Below are 19,549 nucleotides of genomic sequence, written 5' to 3' on the forward strand. Positions count from 1 at the left end.
TGTGGCAGCAGCTGAGAGAGACAGCTGATCCTGTTTGACAGCTCCTTTTATATGGAGCTGTCAAACAGCCCAGCCAATCAGCGGCTTCTCCGGCTCCTGCTCAAAAAGCGAACCGGAGTGAAGACTTGCTGGTCGCAACACTCCTTCCCCCTGGAATTGTGCATGCGTAACTGTCCAGGTAGGCAGGGTGACACTTCACTTGTCCAGAACGTCTGAGTCCTGCAGTCGGCGGCAATGGGGACAGACCTGTTGCTGAGCAGGACACTGGGGGCAGTGTCATCTCTTCTCCTCGGGCGATCTCGGCTGGCTGCAGTAGGACCTTGGGAGTCAACGGGACCTCCTCGGAAGGTAGCAAGCGGGCCTCGGTCAATGGAGCGGCTTCCCCAGGTAAGGCCTCTGCAAGAAACCGCTGTTTGGAAGTCAGCCTTCGAGGGACTTTGGTGTTGTCCCACTCGGTGTCCATGGTTTTGGCCTCCTTCTGGAACAGACCTGCAGGGGCACTCCAGTGGCTCTTTAGTTGGTCCATGTGCCGGACCAACACCACAGTCTACCACAGTCTACCGTTGGGTAGCCTTATTCTATATGATTTAGGGCCTGTTTTTTGTTCCACCCACCCAGGCAACCATAGGGGCCTTCCCGCGTAATTGTGGGAGTAGGCCGGGTCCCCAGGCCTGAATTCTCTCATTCTACTGGATGAGTCGAGGGATGCCCTGGGGGCACAGGTGGGGTGCAGTCTGTCGAGGGGTATTCATAGTCTCCTTCCCATTAGTAATTCTGCTGGGGTGAGATTGGTGGCTGCACTAGAGATGGTGTGCTCGGTTAATAGGTACCGGGTTACCTTGGTAGACAGTCCCCTTCCGCCATTCTTTCCAGGGCTTCTTTAGCTGAACTTACGGCCCTCTCTGCCATCCTGTTAGAAGCTGGGTGAAAAGGGGAAACCAGGGCATGTCTGATGCCCCTTTGGGCTAGGAACAGCTCAAAGGGGGTTGAAGTGAATTGGGGTCCGTTATCTGAGACCAGTGTGTCTGGGTACCCATGGGATGCAAAAATGTTGTCTAAGGCCCTGCTTACTGCTTCTGAAGTGGCTGACTTGAGGAGAACCAGCTCTACTCATTTGGAATAAGAGTCTACCATCAGGAGTCTTCCATACTATCAGGAATTTTTTTCCCTTGCATGGGGCCTGCTAAATCCACATATACTCTGGACCAAGGTGTTTTGGTGTCTTCCCACTCCCCTGGAGTGACAGCCAGGGGTGCAGGCCTGGACATCTGGCAGGTAGAGCAATTTTGAACTTTATTAGTGCCTGCCTCATCCAGTCCTGGCCACCACACATAGCTCCTTGCCAGAGCTTTCATTCTATTGATACCTGGGTGCCCTTCGTGGGGTACCTCAATGATGCAAGGATGTAGCTGGTGTAGAATTATTATTCGGTTTCCCCACAACAAACACCCCTTTAGCACGCTCAGTTTGGCTTGGCGAGCTTTGAATGGACGAAACTCCACTGGTGGGGTTTCCCTTGGCCACCCCCTCCTCACCCAGTCCATAACTTGCAACAGCTGTGCATCTTTGGAGAAGGCATGTGTGATGTCATCAGCTTTGAGTGGCATTTATAGATCTTCTGTCAGGAACACAGAGGCTGATTGGGCGGGATCAGCAACCAAGGTAGGCAGTGGGTATCTGCTCAGGGCATCAGCATTGGCCAAGTGCTTGCCAGGCCTATAAGTTTACTTGTAGCTGTATGCTGCTAAGAAAATAGTCCAGCAAGTCATTCTTGGGAAGAGGATTTGTGGGCTGGGTCTGTCCCCTGCAAGGATGCCCAGCAAAGGCTGATGGTCGGTGATGAGCTCAAACTGGTGTCCATATAGGCATTCATGGAACCTTTTCACTGAGGTCACAGCAGCCAACGCCTCCTTGTCTATTTGGCTATAATTCCTCTCAGACTTGGAGAGCGTTCTTGAAAAATAGGCTATAGGGGCTTCCTGGCCATTTGCTAGCCTATGGTCTAGGACTGCCCCAATCCCATAAGGGAAGCATCACAGACCAAGATAAGTGGGAGAGCATCACTGAATTGTATAAGTACCTTGTCTGAAGTGAGCAGGGATTTGACTGCTACGAACAAGGCCTGTTCTATGTCTCCCCCCTTCCAAGGTGTCTTAGAGTCCAAGGTTGCAAGGGTTCTGTGCAAGGGTTCTGCTACAGTAGCCTTGTGGGGCAGGAAAGAGCTGTAGAAGTTAAGTAACCCCCAAAAGGCTTGCAGCTCAGTTTTGTTCTGAGGTGCAGGGGCTTCCTGAGTAGCGCATACTTTGGACTCCACAGGGTGAATTCCCTTGCAGTCAATGTGGTACCCTAGGAAATCTATCTGGGAGGTTGTGAAAATGCATTTCTTTTTGTTCAGCTTCAGGCCAGTATTCTGAAAACACTGGAGTACTTTTTGCAATCGTGCTAAATGTTCTTGTGGGCTGTCAGCAGCAATAAGAATGTCATCGAAGTATGGGATGACACCTGGGATACTGTATAGTAAGCGTTCCATAATTGATTGGAATATGCCAGGGGCAACGCTGACACCAAATTGCAAACACTTACATTTGAAAGCGCCCCTATGAGTGATGATTGTTTGGCCTCCGCTGTCTTATTGTCCACTGGGAATTGCTGGACTGCTTGAGTCATGTCCAGCTTGGTAAAGATGGAACTTTTACCCAGGGAATGCAGCAGGTGCTGTATGATTAGCACAGGATATGCGTTCAGTTGGAGCCCTTTGTTAATTGTAGAGTTGTAGTCAGAGGAAATTCTAATGGAGCCATCTTGTTTCAAAGGAATGATGATAGGGGTTTCCCATTTAGCAAAGTCAATTGGTTCCAAAACCCCTTGGGAAATCAATTTGTCAAGTTGGGCATCCACTTTAGAATGTAGTGCCAATGGCACTCTGCACAGTTTGAGGCATGTAGGAGCTATCTGTGGGTCCAAATTAAGGGAAATACACTGCTCAAAAAAATAAAGGGAACACAAAAATAAGACATCCTAGATCTGAATGAATGAAATATTCTTATTAAATACTTTGTTCATTACATAGTTGAATGTGCTGACAACAAAATCAAACAAAAATTATCAATGGAAATCAAATTTAGCAACCCATGGAGGTCTGGATTTGGAGTTACACTCAAAATTAAAGTGGAAAAAAACACTACAGGCTGATCCAACTTTGATGTAGTCCTTAAAACAAGTCAAAATGAGGCTCAGTAGTGTGTGTGGCCTCCACATGCCTGTATGACCTCCCTACAACGCCTGGGCATGCTCCTGATGAGGTGGCGGATGGTTTCCTGAAGGATCTCCTCCCACACCTGGACTAAAGCATCCCCCAACTCCTGGACAGTCTGTAGTGCAACGTGGCGTTGGTGGATGGAGCGAGACATGATGTCCCAGATGTGCTCAAATGGATTCAGGTCTGGGGAACAGGCAGGCCAGCCCACAGCATCAATGCCTTCGTCTTGCAGGAACTGCTGACACACTCCAGCCACATGAGGTCTAGCATTGTCGTGCATTAGGAGGAACCCAGGGCCAACCGCACCAGCATATGGTCTCACAAGGGGTCTGAGGATCTCATCTTTGTACCTAATGGCAGTCAGGCTACCTCTGCCGAGCACATGGAGGGCTGTGAGGCCCCCTAAAGAAATTGCACCCCACACCATTACTGACCCACTGCCAAACCGGTCATGCTGGAGGATGTTGCAGTCAGCAGAACGTTCTCCATGGCGTCTCCAGACCCTGTCATGTCTGTCACATGTGCTCAGTGTGAAGCTGCTTTCATCTGTGAAGAGCACAGGGCACCAGTGGCAAAGTTGCCAATCTTGGTGTTCTCTGGCAAATACCAAATGTCCTGCACGGTGTTGGGCTGTAAGCACAACCCCCACCTGTGGACGTCAGGCCCTCATACCACCCTCATGGAGTCTGTTTCTGACCGTTTGAGCAGCCACATCCACATTTGTGGCCCGCTGGAGGTCATTTTGCAGGGTTCTGGCAGTGTTCCTCCTGTCCCTCCTTGCACAAAGGCGGAGGTAGCGGTCCTGATGCTGGGTTGTTGCCCTCCTACGGCCTCCTCCACGTCTCCTGATGGACTGGCCTGTCTCCTGGTAACGCCTCCGTGCTCTGGACACTACGCTGACAGACACAGCAAACCTTCTTGCCACAGCTCACATTGATGTGCCATCCTGGATGAGCTGCACTACCTGAGCCACTTGTGTGGGTTGTAGACTCCGTCTCATGCTACCACTAGAGTGAAAGCACCGTCAGCATTCAAAAGTGTTCAAAACATCAGCCAGAAAGCATAGGAACTGAGAAGTGGTCTGTGGTCACCACCTGCAGAACCACTCCTTTATTGGGGATGTCTTGCTAACTGCCTATGCTTTCCACCTGTTGTCTATTCCATTTGCACAACAGCATGTGAAATTGATTGTCAATCAGTGTTGCTACCTAAGTGGACAGTTTGATTTCACAGAAGTGTGATTGACTTGGAGTTACATTGTGTTGTTTAAGTGTTCCCTTTATTTTTTGAGCAGTGTAGGAGTGCCATTGTAACAGCCAAGTTTGTCATCGAAAACTTCTGAATAATTAGCAAGAAGTTGTTCTAGGTTGTGCAGAGTGACTGTATTTACTCCAGTCACTTGTAGTCCTAGTAAGTGGAACCAGTCCAAACCCAGTAAACTTGGCAGGCTCCCATTTACGATAATTAGTGGTAGGTGACCCTCAAAATTGTTGTACTGAATATGGAACTTGCCTGTTCTGAGGACTGGAATGGATTGTCCCTAGTAGTCCCTCAATGTCAGGCTGCAGGGATTCAGATGATTCTTTTTGATGTCTGGCATCAGATTCTTCAGAGTCTTCTAGGAGAGGAGGGATAGTGAGGACCCGGTGTCCACCTCCATCCGACAGGGGTTGCCGGGAGAAGATCAACATTGATTTTATTAATATTAAAACAATAGGGCAGTGACTCAGCTCTTGGGAATGCTTTGTTGATGGCATAGCATTCCTCTTTGGGTTTGAAGTTTCTTGGCTAGTTCAGATGCTGAGGTGGCTGGTTTGTATTTCTTAGTGCTTCACAAATCCTCACCAGGTGACCCTTCTTCTGGCACTTGAGGCAGACTGCATTTCTGAAGCGGCAAGTGGCTCTCAGATGGTTGCCCTCACAGCTGAGGCAAATCAGCTGTGGTGTCAGTTGTCTCTTGTCTGTAGGGAGACTTCTTCTCTGCATGGTTTGAGGTATTTTGAGGCGATTTACTGCTTCTTCCTCTTCGAAGTATTCATATTCAAAGTAGGTATCTTTGTAGTGAACTGTAGAGCTAGGTTTTACCCCGGGAAGGCTGCTGGTTTTCTGAATTTTGGCTGCGGATAGGTTTGACAGTTTGGCTGCCTGCGCTTCCTCGATAGCTTGTTTTAAGTTGAGGTTGGCTTTTGCCAGCAGCCGTCTTTGTAGCCAAAGGTCTCTCACCCCACAGACGAGCTGGTCCAGCAGCATATCATCCAGGTGGTCTCGGATTCCGCACTGGAGGGCAGTGGAACAAAAACTGGCTGCCATTCACTCACGGACTCTCCCTATGCCTGACTTCTTCGCTGGAAGGCATGGCAGTGGGCAATGTGTGATGGTTTTGGGGCATAGTGGTTTCCGAGCACTTCCTGCAGCTCTTCCCAGGTGACAGACTTAACTGTCTGAGGTGACAGCAAGGCTGTTGCTGTGTTGAAGATGGTTGCCCCACAGAAGCTCAGGAAATAGGCTTTTTTCCTGTTCGGAGGAATGTCAGATAGGTTCACGGCGTCCATGACGCATTTGAATCTGTTAATATAGGATGTCCACGTCTCGATGGTTGGCTGAAAAGGTGGGAAATTTGGCGGTGCTGCCATTTCTCCGCTTATAGTGACAGCTCTTAGTGACAGCTCTTAGTAGTGACTTCAGCCTTTTTAAGTGCTCTCTCTCTCTGCCTCAGTGTTGCCTCAGTTTGCTAACGATCCCATCCTCATCACCAGTTTTGTGTTTGGCGCGTGAAAAGAGGCAGAGGCAGGAATAAAGCTAACAGGCTTTATTCATTAAAATGTATCTCAGCCACGGCTAGCCACTAGCTTGCAGCAGCAGCCGAGAAAGAGACAGCTGATCCTGTTTGACAGCTCCTTTTATATGGAGCTGTGAAACAACTCAGCCAATCAGTGGCTTCTCTGGCTCCCGCTCAAAAAGCAGACCGGAGTGAAGACTTGCAGGTTACAACATCTAGTTTGTGCATCTTGGCTCCTCGGCCATTAAAAAACATGCAAGCGTTGCCTACAATTATACATCGAAAATGACTATGCGTGGAACCTCACCATAACTGCCTAATTCTTTTTGGTTATGGCCTCGTTCAAACAGACTTATCTACTCCCATCAATCATTAATTTTACTATTCCCTCTCCCTTCTCAAAGCAAGCATCCTACGAAAAGCATATGACTGTTAGACCCAGGAGATGTCATGAATTGAGTAAAATATGGTGAAACTCACTTAACAACGCTCTTGCTTAGCAACCAAAATTTTGGGCTCAATTGTGGTCATAAGTGAAGGACTATCTCTGCCTTCCTCTACACGGCAGCCTCGTCCTAATAAACTCCTCTGCCAATTTTCCTCTCTGTTAGAGGCACTGTAAGGTCTGGCAGTACGCTTAAGCCAAAAATGAACCCAAACTAAGATTTAAATGGAGGTTTGCAAATCAAGGAAAGCAGAATTTTATTCTTTGATCAAAATTAAAGACCTGGGAAGAAGTTCCAAGCACATCAAAAGAGACATGGGAGGAAAATTCTACAAAATACAGAAAAATGTCCTGTACCTTTAAGATCTTAATAGGAGAGGGGTGTAACTTATTGCAGCATGTATTTATAATTGTTTTACAACAAGTAAAAGGTTAAGGAAGTATTTTTTACAACAGCGAGATAACAAATGCCTGTAGAGTAGCTCTCTACTTAATGCTATAATATATTTTACTATATTTCTTTATTTATTAATGTCCCTTTCAGCACCAAAATAATCCAGATTCCAGATGATATAAGGTCTCCTGCTGGAGCAGGGGGTTGGATTAGATGGCCTCCAATGTTCCTTCTAATTCTGCTGTTCTTTGATTCTGTAAGGATTTCCTGCTGGAGCAGGGGGTTGGAGTAGAACAGGGGTCTTCAAACTTAGCAGCTTTAAGACTTGTGAACTTCAACTCCCAGAATTCCTCCTCCAGTCATGTTACCTCAGGAATTCTGGGAGTTGAAGTCTACAAGTCTTAAACTTGCAAACTTTGAAAACCCTTGGACTAGAAGAAGATCCCTTACAGCTCTAGATTCTTGTCCTATTTCAAAGAGTCTTCTGAAGCTAGGGTTTGTGTCCTTCCTTTCTCTCCTTTTCCCCCCTCTCCTCCCTCCCTCCTTCCTGCTCTTTCTTTCTCTCCCTTCCTTCCATCCCGTGTTTGTCTGTCCCTTTCTTTCTTTCTTTCTCCCTTTTTCTTTCTTTCCCTTTTCTTTCTTGTCTCTTCCTTCTCTCTCTCTCTCCTTCTCTTTCTCTCTTCTCTTTCTCTTTCAATCTCTCTCTTCCCATCTCTTTTTTTCTCTTTCCTTCTCTTTCTATCCTTCCCTACCCCTCTCTCCTTCTAAAGCTAGGAGAGGAGACCCACCTGAAACACTCTAACACTCTCTCTCTCTCTCTCTCTCTCTCTCTTTCAAGCACCCGGCAGCGTCGCAGCCAGTCTCCTGTCCCGCGTTGCCCGGAAAAGCTGACAGGCAAAGCTTCCGGGTCTAACAAAAGGGTCCACCCCTTTGAGACTTCCAAAGACTTCCTCCCCTCCCGCTTTTGGGGAAAGGAAAGGGCTGAGAAATTCAAGAGAGGCAAGTGCTGCAGCGTCGCTCCCCCTCCCTCGCTGGCAGCTCTGGGCTAGAGAGCAGTTTGGCTTTCCTGACTGCCTGAAACGTTACCTTGCTCCTGCACCTGGTGGCAGAGGGAAAGGCAAGCCAGCCAGGTCAGAGCTGTGGCCACTCGGCTTCCTGCCAGTCCCTGATGTGAGTGCACCTTTTGTGGTATATCTCAGTTATAGCTTCCCTCTAAACCAAAAACAAAAGAACTTCGTGATTTCATCAGTGTGACGCACGCCTCACTTTAAAATGTGTAAGAAGCAGACTTTTTAGTGGATATTGTTCTAAATTTCATTTCTATATAGCTTCTTTTTAGGGGTCCTTATTTTCTGAAATCTTTTAACAGCGACCAGTTTGGGAAGAATGTTGAAGACTCCTATATGTTCTTGGAATAATTATTTAAGAAAGGTCTCTGTTCATGGTGGCAAATCCATTTCTACTAAAATAGTTCTGGGAATAGAAACCAGCTGTGATGATACAGGAGCTGCTGTGGTGGATGAAACTGGTAGCATTTTAGGAGAAGCATTACATTCTCAAGCTGATGTTCATTTAAAGTAAGTAATTCTTATTGTGGGTGAAAATATGTTTCAGTTGCTACAATTTGCCTAGCAATAGCTATTGCTGTTTGTGTGTGTGTGTGTGTAGTGTATAAATATTGCCATTTTTACGTATTCTATGCATTTCTTCTATGTTTTAGAAATCTGATCCTTTGCTTTAAAATTAGGGCTTTGAGCTAGGAATAATGCCAGTTTGAATTACTAAAGGCATCCAGACAAAACATTTTATTACAACTTAATAAAAAACTATAAAATGTTATAACACGCTTGTAGAGTTCTTCTTTGGGAGCCAAGAATGAGTATGGTTTAGAATGAAGTTAAAACTTACCAATAAATGGAATATGAACTATTTCATATCATGTTTTATATCTCCATTCATAGATATCTGAAAAATGGCCTGTAGTTCATATTAGCAAATTACATTAGGTTGCTGTTATCCTGTTCCTGGTTTTCAAAATTGGTAGAACAGGCCACATAGGTCCTTCTTGTATGAAGAAATGGCTGATAAAAATTTTTACTCACTGAAATTTCTGAACACTCTTGTTTGAAGTTTTGTCCCACCCACCCCCAAGCAGGTTCTGTAGCAAAACCTCCATATTATGAGCACTGATGATGATTGTGAGGTTTTCAAACTCAGTGAAAAAAACAGGTTTTTGACCAAAAGCATTTCCAAAGAAACTTTTGCATGAATTAAAAGTTGTGAATGGTTCAGTTGCCAGCTTTCCTGAAAGAATAGGAAAGAAAAAGGAGCCCATAGATCTAGAACCACCGTAGGAAGTTAGAAAAATAGATTTAAATCACAATTTGTTTCTTGCACTTAACTTTCCTTTTTCCTCCAGAATCTTAAGAAGTTTAGGTATTTTATGAGCATCTATGTACATTTCTGAATAAATCAGTGATTTTTCTCCCACCCCCAACTTTGCTGTGATAGGAATCTTGCAAGATAGACTTAATTGTAATCACTATAATGTGATTAGTGACGTCAAGAGACCGAAAAGGGTCAGCATTCTCTAATGGCCGATAATTAATCTCAATCTTTATTGCTGTTAGGGAAACTATATAGGTAGTCCTAAACTTATGACCACAATTGATCCCAAAATTTATATTGTTAAGTGAAAAATTTGTTAAATGGGTTTTGCACCTTTTTATGACCTTTCTTGCCACATTTAAGTGAATCATTGCAGTTGTTAACTTAATAACACAGTTGTTAAGTGAATCTGGTTGACTTTGCTTGTCAGAAGGTCGCAAAAAGGGATTATGTGACCCCAGGACAATGCAACCTTCATGAATATAAGTCAGTTATCAAGCATCCAAATGTAAATCATGTGATGGTCATAAGTGGGGGGGGGGAATCATAAATAAAATTATTTTTAAAAGTGTGGAAAATGGTCATAAGTCTCTTTCTTCAGTGCTGTTGTAACTTTGAACAGTCACTAAATGAATTGTTGTAAGACAAGGATTACCTCTACTGGCAGGATCTGTCAGTGGTGTTAAGATTATATTGCAGAACAATCAGGCAAGACAGGTGGGAGGAAAAAAGGAGAGACAGGGTTAGGGTGGCAGGACATCAATCCACCTGTATTTTTATTTTTATGTATGTATGTATGTATGTATGTATGTATGTATGTATGTATGGTATTCAGCTTTGTTTGGGTATTTTTCCACGTCATTATAGTTGTGCTTTCAAAGTTGTCTCATACACAAGCCTTATGATGGCAGATGAGATTCTGCCGAAACGTCGCTACAACTTTAAAAGCGCAATTAAAATGACGTGGAAAATACCCAAACAAAGCTGGATACCATACATATAAATACCCGCAAAAACTTAAGAATACACACACACACACACACACACACACACACACACACATAATGTAGGTCTAGGTGTGTTCGGGTCTTTTCCCGTGTAAGATTAAGAGTATCTTGACGACGTTTCGGCGAGGTCCCACTCGCCATCCTCAGGCTGGTGCTTTCAGCTTTGTGCCAGTGCAAGCAGTGTGTGATCGGAGCTGCTGTCTCTCTATAAATACTGGTGGGGGGTGCTGGTGTGTTGGTCTGGTTGGCTGTGCTGCTGCCTCTTGATTGGTTGATGGAGTTGATGTTGGTATAATGGGCTGTGTGATGGCCTTGTGAGTTTTGTTGTGGAGCTGACACACGCCAAGAACACAGACCCAGACCCCAAACTCGAAGCCAGACCAAAACCCAGAATGCTACATCACAGCCACCCGCTCAGGATATCACATCAGAAAACTCAGGAAATTACACCACAAGAACTCAAGAAGTTGCAACACAGCAAAAGACCCAGGAAATCACAGCTCAAGACCAAGGATACCACAGCAATAAAACTCACAAGGTCACCATACAACTCATTACCCAAGCCGTTACAACACAGGAGGCTAATGGAAAAGAGATCAAAACACAAACGACCCAGGAGATTAAAGCACAAGATCCAGCATATCTCCACAACAAAACTCACAAGGCCATCACACAGCCCATTGTACCAACATCAACTCCATCAACCAATCAAGAGGCAGCAGCACAGGCAACCAGACCAGTACACCAGCACCCCACACCAGTGTTTATAGAGAGACGGCAGCTCCGATCACACACTGCTTGCACTGGCACGAAGCCGAAAGCACCAGCCTGAGGATGGCGAGTGGGACCTCGCCGAAACGTCGTCAAGATACTCTTAATCTTACACGGGAAAAGACCCGAACACACCTAGACCTACATACCTGTACCCGTGAAAATCTACGAAAATATATATGTTTATATATATATAAAAACAGGTTGCTGTAATTACAATGTTACATGTAAATTCTTATCAGTAATATGTTAAGATGATAAAGTATATAATATGATGTTATAAAATTATTACAATCTGGCCAGTGGATTTCACAGGTGTGTATTTCTGATTAGAACAGGTGGCATTATTCCTCCAGTAGCACAGCAGCTTCACCAAGAAAATATCGCAAGGGTGGTACAACATGCAGTCTCATCCAGTGGCATCAGTATGGAGGATATCTCGGCTGTTGCAACAACTGTGATGCCAGGACTTGCATTAAGCCTTGGAATTGGATTGAAATATAGTTTAGAACTGGTGAAGAAGCATCAGAAACCCTTTATCCCTATCCATCATATGGAAGCACATGCTCTCACTGTCCGACTGACGGACCTCGTACCATTTCCTTTTCTTGTCCTTTTACTCTCGGGGGGTCATTGTATACTGGCAGTAGCACAAGGAGTTTCAGATTTTCTTCTTCTTGGACAAACAAAGGACATCGCACCAGGGGACATGCTTGACAAGGTGATTCATTTTAATATAGATTATTGACATATAAATATTTTTAAGCCAAAATCCTTTGAGTAATATACTGAGGCACCATCCAAAAGTTGAGTAGGGCTGGTACACAAACTTAATGTTTAAAGAGATGAAATTACTCTTCATGTTCTCAATAATTTCTCACTTCTATAAGATTAAACATATTTCGGTGGCAACTTCTAGAGATTTTCACATTTGGAGGTCCTCCATGTATGGATTGTTTTAAGCAAGCGTAGATTGTCCTGCATGTGTTTCTCCAACATCTCATTTCCACTCACTGATTTCTATTTTACCTTTTTAAAAAGCCCCATTTGAGTTCTGAAGGGAATTGATTTTCTCATTAAACTTCTCCACCTCTAAAACATCCAGAAAACAGGCCAAAAAGCTCCATTTACTCTGGAATTGGCAGGGTAACATAAACCAAACTGCCTGCAACACCCATATAATACAAAGACAAAAATGCAGGTCCCCAAGCTTGATTCCTTCAAGTGGCCTGAGTGATAAAATCGACCTAAAGCCTACTCCCCATAATATCAGTAAGGTAATGAAAGCTTGGAACCGGAGTCATTTCAGCCACATTCTCATTTACCTGAAAAAGTATGTTAGTTGTATACATTACAGGTGGTCCTTGACTTCCAACAGTTCACTTAGTGACCATTCAAAGTTAGAATGACACTGAAAAAGTCACTTTTATTATCATTTTTCACACTTAATGACTGTTGCAACATCCCCATGGTCACGTGATCAAAATTCAGATGCTTGGCAACTGATTCATATTTATGACAGTTGCAGTGTTCCAGGCTCATGTCATTCCCTTTTGTGACCTGCCTATAAACAAAGTCAACGGGGAAACCAGATTCATTTAACAACTCTGTTTTTAACTTAACAACGCTAGTGATTCACTTAACAACTGTAGCAAGAAAAGTCGTAAATGGGCAAATTAAAAAATGTTTCGCTTAGCAACAGAAATGTTGGGCTCAACTATGGTCGTAAGTCGAGGACTACTTGTACTCACATTTAAGATATCCCATGAGGCGACACATATTTTTAGGGGAAAAATTAGTTTCTTTAAATAGGATTACAATCTATCCATTTCTTTTTTTAAAAAAGCATGATTAATTTTATTGATATAAGTCAGCACACCTCATTAATGTATGAAGCATATTCCCTTGTGCTGCATCATGAAAATCCACATTACTTGTTTTGTCAAAAATACACATTGGATAAACTAATAAGAAAGATTGCTTTTAAAAAATTAATGTTGTAAACTTGAATTGAGATATTTCTTGAATCTGTTGTGAATGTATTTTTTTTTTCTTTTCCTTTACTTTTTTTTTAAAGGTAGCTAGAAGTCTTTCTTTACATAATCATCCAGAGTGCTCTGGCAAGTCTGGTGGGAGAGCAATAGAAATCTTGGCTCAGCAGGGTAACATTTTGCGATACAAATTCACAGTCCCAATGCAGCGATACCGTGATTGCACCTTCTCTTTTGCTGGTCTGCAAAGCGAAATCACTAGAAAGATTTCAAAAGAAGAAAAGGCAGAAGGTATTTGCCTAAAGAGTCACAAACTGTATGGGTGTGTTTTGGTGCATGTCCGCTTTGAAAATATATCTCTGTGTGTGTGATTTCTGCAGGCCTTCAGGAAGGGCAACATCTCTCTTGTCTTCCGGATCTTGCTGCGGCTGCCCTGTACACAATGACTGTTCACATTGCTGAGCGAACCCATCGGGCTATTCTCTTCTGCAAAGAGAAAGGAATCATACCCCCAGGAAAGGAAACCTTGGTAAGTTCTGTGTGAAGATTACACTTTTCATTATTACCTCAGATTCCAAGACTGACTGCTGCTTGATCATGGAAATAGTGAACTAGCCAAGGGACAGACTCCAAGTAAGGCCAGGCTTTGTTACCATGAAGGAAGTAAAATATTCCAAGACTGAACTCTGCTTACAATTGGGAGAAATTAGCTGAAAGAGAGACTGTGTCTACCTGTTCGGCTGCCAGATATTCCTTAATTGCACCCTGGGCATTACAGCCTTGTTCTCATTGCTCTGCATCCCTTGTTCACAAGCATTCATTGCCTGTATAGGAATATTGATCGACATTTTTCATTCCTATTTTAGGTTCATTTGAAAACAAGTATCTTTTTTTAAAAAAAAAAAAAACTCCTAATATAGAAGCTACCATATTGGTTATGATATTTAAAAAACCTTCCAGAGGTTTCGTTTAAGAAATAACTTCTTTTCCACATTAATGAGATTAATTCAGATTATCTGTTAGGAAGTTCTTATTTCAGAGGCTTCATTTCTCTTTTGGGGAAAATTGTTTAATTTAAGCAATAAATCCTAACAAGGATCAAAATTAAGACATCAAAATTTCATTTCTTTTAAATGTGTGCTGGTGCGTTCACAGAAAAAAAACTACAAAGATTATCCTATCCTGTCCTGTCCTGTCCTGTCTTAATATATAGAATTTTAAACAGATTCAGCCATGGCTAGAGCATCAAAAAAGGCATGGAGAATCACCCTTATTGTTTTATTGAGACTTTCAGGGGAAATGATCATTTAAAGCAAAAGCTCATCCATTTTTTATCTGCTCCAAGGGACTAAAGTAGTTGATTTACAGCTATTTGAAGGGACCATCACTAAACCAGGCATTATTGATTTGTGAAGCTTTGGCTATTTCCATCATCTAGGGTTTGATGAATTAGTACATTTGTCATTATATAGCTCCAGACTACAGTTATTAAAATACATAAAGTGAAGAGCATTTGCATAAGTATTCCTCCTCAATAAAACAGAACAATCACCTTCTATGGAATCATGTATGTTGACGATAGAATTTTTCTTCATTTAGGAAAAGAATATCAGACATACCTGCACATTGGAAAGGAAATAAAGAGTTTTTAATTAAAAAAAGAATACTAAGGTCTTGATCTCCAAGGAAATTTTGTAGGACTTTAACAGGACTGGATTAGAAAGAGTTGTGTAATCCAGATACGAGTAAAGGAGAATAGATCTCTAGACAATCCAGTAAATAAATGGCTGAAATTTTACGTAATTGCCAAATCTCATTGCAGTTCAGCAATCTTTTCTCTCCAAGAACTTGAGCAATCTCATAGAACAACATTTAATTCTTCAAAAGATGATTTCAGCAATTTAAATGTATATCTGCTGAGTTTCATAATTATTGTAGCAACAGGGTTACCAAGTAATGAGGATTTACATTACAGCATAAAAGTTACATTTTTTCTCTATCATATTTAATTCTGAAAGATATGCACTAATACAATTGCAATATGCAACAATGTAATATAATGGGGTTTCTCTTTCAACTTTGCTTTCAGGTTGTTTCAGGAGGTGTCGCAAGTAATCAATATGTCCGTAGATCTCTGCAACTTCTAGCAGATGCTACCAATTTCACATTGGTTTGTCCACCTCCAAGACTTTGCACTGACAATGGTGTTATGATTGCATGGTAAGGAAATGTTTTTTCATTTTTGAAGGAGATGCATTATTGCAAAATGTTATGATTAATTTCCAAAATATATGTATAAGTCATACAAGTTGGGCAACATGCACTTTTTATAGTGTATATACATTATATGTCTTCGGGGCGCAGATAGTCTTCGAGATACTACTGTAATTATAGTCACATGTCATGACAATCTTTAGATGAAATGTCTCACCTAACAACCCCCCCCCCGCCCCACAATCCCTGCTCTCTTCAATGAATCATTAAACTGTTAAGTGGAGTGTGGGCTATCTCCTGGTTGGGGAGGCAGTTGTAGGCCCAGGCACATCTTCCCTGACCCTCCCAAGGCGTCCCCCACTTTTGAGATGCCAATGCTCCACTTCTTGCTCCTTGAGTCCTGACAGGTCTTTTGCCACTCCCACCCCTCCACCATCTTAGGCCTGATTCCCTCCCTCTCAGGCCAAACATCCTTCTCCTCACTTACCTTTTGAAGAGTTCCAAGGCCTCTTGGAACTTGCTTTTTTGTGCAGCCAGATGGAGTGATTCTCAAAGTGGCTGCCATTTTTTCCCGCCCACAAAGTGGCAGCTGCATTTGTGTAACTGCCACATGGCTCAGGGACAAACTGCTTCATTTTGCTACCTTAGAAAGCTCTGGACAGTGCTGCAAAAGCTTTCAGCAGTGGTCAAAATCTTCAGCACTCTGCAGACCTGTAAAGCACTTTGTCTGGCAGCTGCCATTTTGCCACAAGCGGGGAGGGCAAAACGGCAGCCATATTTGGATTGCCACTGTGCATAAAATGAGGTCCAGAGATTTCAGAAGGTAAGTGTGGTGCATGATGGCTTTGTGAGGTTCTGGATGGGTGGGATGGGGGAGAGGCAGGCGCTGAAGTGTCCTGTTCTGACCCAACCGGGTTCCCAGAGAGCAAACACAGACAAACTCAGTAACTCAGCTTTAATCTACAAATAAACTTCTTTGTAGATAAAAGATGGCTTGCAGCCAATTAGTCCAACCAGAAAAACCTTGACAGTCTCTACACACAATGCTGAGTCCTTCAAACGTTTTTGCCTTCTACAGAGCAAAAACCCTTTGAAACCAGGCTTATATTCCCTGGAGGGAGGGGCAATTACTTAGCATTCTTACTCCCGAGTTGCCTGTGCTGCTCCAGCTGTTCACTTCTAGGAATCATCCTGTGCTCACTTGCACTTAGCACAGGCTCCTCGGGAACCTCCTCCTCACTGCTGCCGGCTAACCACAACATGTCCCTGTAGTGGGTTTTAAGGGTAAATGACTGCAGGGCTGCTGAAACTAAATATTTGAGATGCATTTCCTATATGGAATTGGCAAATATCTATAATTCATTACGGACCAAGGCCTCTCTAGCATCATAGTTTTCCAAAAAATGAGTGCTGCCTTTGCCTTTTTTGATTAAAAATGTGAAGAAATCAGAGGTTTATATTGCAAGATAGATGCCTCAGGTTCCTTAGAGTGAAAATAATTAGATTAACAAGAATAATATCTAATGGAAAATAAGGCAGTAGGTTTGAAGACTCTGCCAATAATTTTTTGTGGTCAGTGTGATAAAATGCTTTGTATTCATTGTAAAGTAACAGAGAAATGAAATTGTTTTACTTACTTGCATAAATATTTCCTTTGTAGGAATGGAATTGAAAAACTTTCTGCAGGATTAGATATCTTTTATAATGTAGAACATTTCCGGTATGAACCAAAGTAAGTAGTTAATTAGTTTATTGAACTTTTCTTGGTGTATTTTATTGTCTATATGTTGCTCAAAATTATAGGAGGAAAAATTGGGGTAAAAAAAGGTGATATACTGTATATTGAATTATTTAAATATGTACCTTCAACCCATTCCCACTTGGAATCTCCAAGCTATTTCGGAACTCAACTTCCAGAATTTCTTTAGCCATTGCACATCTACAAAGCATGAGACTGGAGAAGGCTAAGATATTTTTTTTCCCCTACCAGAGAAGGCCTGTTCAGGGTTACACATAAATTGCTATCCTTTTCCTTAGTCTAGGTTCCAGTTTGACAGTTCGTTTTGTTTTTCCTTTAGATAGAATGTTCCATATTTGACCCGGAGCATTTGAATGCTACCTGAAAAACTTAGCAAAGTGTAACAAATTAGGAAAACATGCCAAGTTTATTTTTGCACAATTATTGTATATGACTAATAATTCTTTGGCACAGAATATGTTATTCCCTTATCAGATAGATTTTTTAAAGTTGTACCCTGTGATAAGATGGGTGGTCGATAGATTTAATAAATTAATAAACAAATCACATTCTTTTCCCTACATAATGTTCAAAATTATAAAAGAATTATTATTTCTTTTATGAAACTGGTAAAAATAATAGAATTGTTATTTGAGACAGAAATTCCTTTATCAAAAGTTGTAATGGTGTTTAGTGGTAAAATGAAGTATTGGTGAGTGACAAAAAGGTATTTGCATAAATTGTAAACTGAGTTTGTAAATTGTAAATGTGTTGTAAAATAGAGATAGATGTACGTATTGTTTTGAATGTGGTTTATTCAATTATATAAATTACTGATTTTATAGTAATTTTCATTATATGTAGAAGGGTCTTAGAGAAGCCACATATGCATGTATTGTAATATATAATTCTACATTCCTGAATTTGTATTATATGTTTAATTATAGTGTTTTATGTTACCATTTAGAGCTCCACTTGGAACTAATATCTCAGAACAAGTAAAAGAAGCTTTCATCAAAGTGCCAGCGCTAAATCTAGCAGTATGATGTTTGGTATTTTTCAATTGTTTGGAACAAAGTGAATGTGTCATTTTTAAAAAGTTTTTTAATGGGGACTCCATTTTGTTGCTTCCTGCTCACCTGGACCAGTTGTGTGACATTGCCAAGTAATTTAATTATAAGCGGACAAAAAATTTAGGTATGAAAATGAAAAAACAGGACATATGTTTTTAGTCACTATAAATGGGAAAGGTGTTTCCAAGCATTTTATTGTTTGTAAATTTGGATATATGTTCCATTATCTAATAAATTTCAAGGCTGATGTTTTTCAGTGGTTTAATGAACTATTTGCAGAAGTAAAAGGAATGGATGTTATGCACGTTGGGTCCGAATTGAAAATAATACCCTCAGAAAAGAAGGGGGTGGAGGAATAAGTGAGTATCCAGCTTCCCCACTTAAGTAATCTTGGTTTGCAAAGTTCAGCTGAAATATCTTCAATATTCTTTCACCCAATATAAGTGAGCACATGTCAGTTCTTTACATCTGTTCATATATCTGTGCAGGTGGATATAACTGGCAGAAGCTACTTTCCAGAAAATGTAGAGGTAGGACCAAAAAAAAAGGTCACTTTGGTTCAATTAATAACTACTAACTACCGTTGCTTACAAAATAACGTCTCTATCAAATCCCATCAATATATACCAACCATTCTTTCTCTTAGATGCAAACCATTCCAGCACACAGAAATATACAAACGTATGCACAAATATTTCCTTCCCTTCTTCAGCAAAAATGCTAAAAAGTAAGGGGAATAAAAGGAAGGAAATAGTAAGGGAAATAAAAGGAAGGAAAAAGGAATAGCTACAATGGTGAGAAGAGGGAAAATAGATGGAGATGTGAGTACAGATAATCCTTGACTTATAGCCATTTGTTTAGTGACCAAAGTTACAGCAATATCACTGAAAAAAGTGACTTGTTACCATTTTTCACATTTATGACTGTTGCACCAGCCCTGTGGTCACATGATCAAAATTCAGATGCTTGGCAACTGGCATGTATTTATGACAGTTGCAGTGCCTTGGACTCAGGTAATTATCTTTTGTGACCTTTTGACAAACAAAGTCAGTGGGGAAGCCAGATTCACTTAACAATTGTTACTAACCTAACAATGCAGTGATTCACTTAATAACTGTGGCAAGTAAATGGGGTTGTAAAATGGGACAAAACTCAATAATGGTCTTGCTTAGCAACAGACATTTTGGGCTCAATTGTGATCATAAGTTGATGACTACCTGTAGCAGAAACAACAGGAGAATGAAGGAAACTAATAATTATGTGAGTTTAAAGAAAACATGGAATTCATAGGTAAACAGTAGCTAATCTTATTCAAGTTTTGCAGCAATACCTTTACAGCCATTTGTCTTGTGCAGAATGCTTGTTTTCAAGAGCTTATCAGTGAATGTACAGTATTAATATTTCATGTCGCCTTTTTTTGCAGTGCTATATTGTTTGAAATAAAGATATATTTTAATTTACCTTGATTCTTCATGTTAGTTGCTTTTCAC

The 19,549-nt window shown here is 41.7% G+C and overlaps 1 protein-coding gene across 4 annotated transcripts; it reads left to right on the forward strand.

Annotated features, from left to right (window-relative positions):
- Positions 1-7,592: 7,592 nt before the first annotated feature.
- OSGEPL1 (O-sialoglycoprotein endopeptidase like 1) lies at positions 7,593-19,519 on the forward strand. Of its 4 annotated transcripts, none has more exons than XM_087949574.1 (8): positions 7,593-8,047; positions 8,247-8,454; positions 11,377-11,764; positions 13,121-13,325; positions 13,415-13,563; positions 15,124-15,254; positions 16,909-16,980; positions 17,954-19,519. In XM_087949574.1, the coding sequence occupies exons 2-8, from the start codon at positions 8,264-8,266 to the stop codon at positions 18,030-18,032; spliced, it is 1,215 nt and encodes a 404-aa protein (XP_087805700.1). In that variant the 5' UTR covers positions 7,593-8,047; positions 8,247-8,263; the 3' UTR covers positions 18,033-19,519. The 4 variants fall into 4 exon arrangements, with proteins under 4 accessions (XP_087805700.1, XP_026523799.1, XP_087805701.1 ...); XM_026668014.2 differs by having other exon boundaries at positions 7,595-8,047; positions 8,206-8,454; XM_087949575.1 differs by having other exon boundaries at positions 7,610-8,454; positions 11,382-11,764.
- Positions 19,520-19,549: the final 30 nt, after the last annotated feature.

Source organism: Notechis scutatus, chromosome 1 (genome assembly GCF_049901735.1).
Source record: "Notechis scutatus isolate UNSWTSFEM ecotype Mainland chromosome 1, rNotScu1.2, whole genome shotgun sequence".
Taxonomy (NCBI): Eukaryota; Metazoa; Chordata; class Lepidosauria; order Squamata; family Elapidae; genus Notechis; species Notechis scutatus.

Bases quoted from the DNA above. Each gene is read 5' to 3' on its own strand.
- OSGEPL1 (XM_087949574.1), top strand. From the start codon at position 8,264: ATGTTGAAGACTCCTATATGTTCTTGGAATAATTATTTAAGAAAGGTC. The intron at 8,455-11,376 runs GTAAGTAATTCT...ATTTCTGATTAG, and splicing joins CAAGCTGATGTTCATTTAAA to AACAGGTGGCATTATTCCTC. The intron at 13,564-15,123 runs GTAAGTTCTGTG...CTTTGCTTTCAG, and splicing joins CCCCAGGAAAGGAAACCTTG to GTTGTTTCAGGAGGTGTCGC.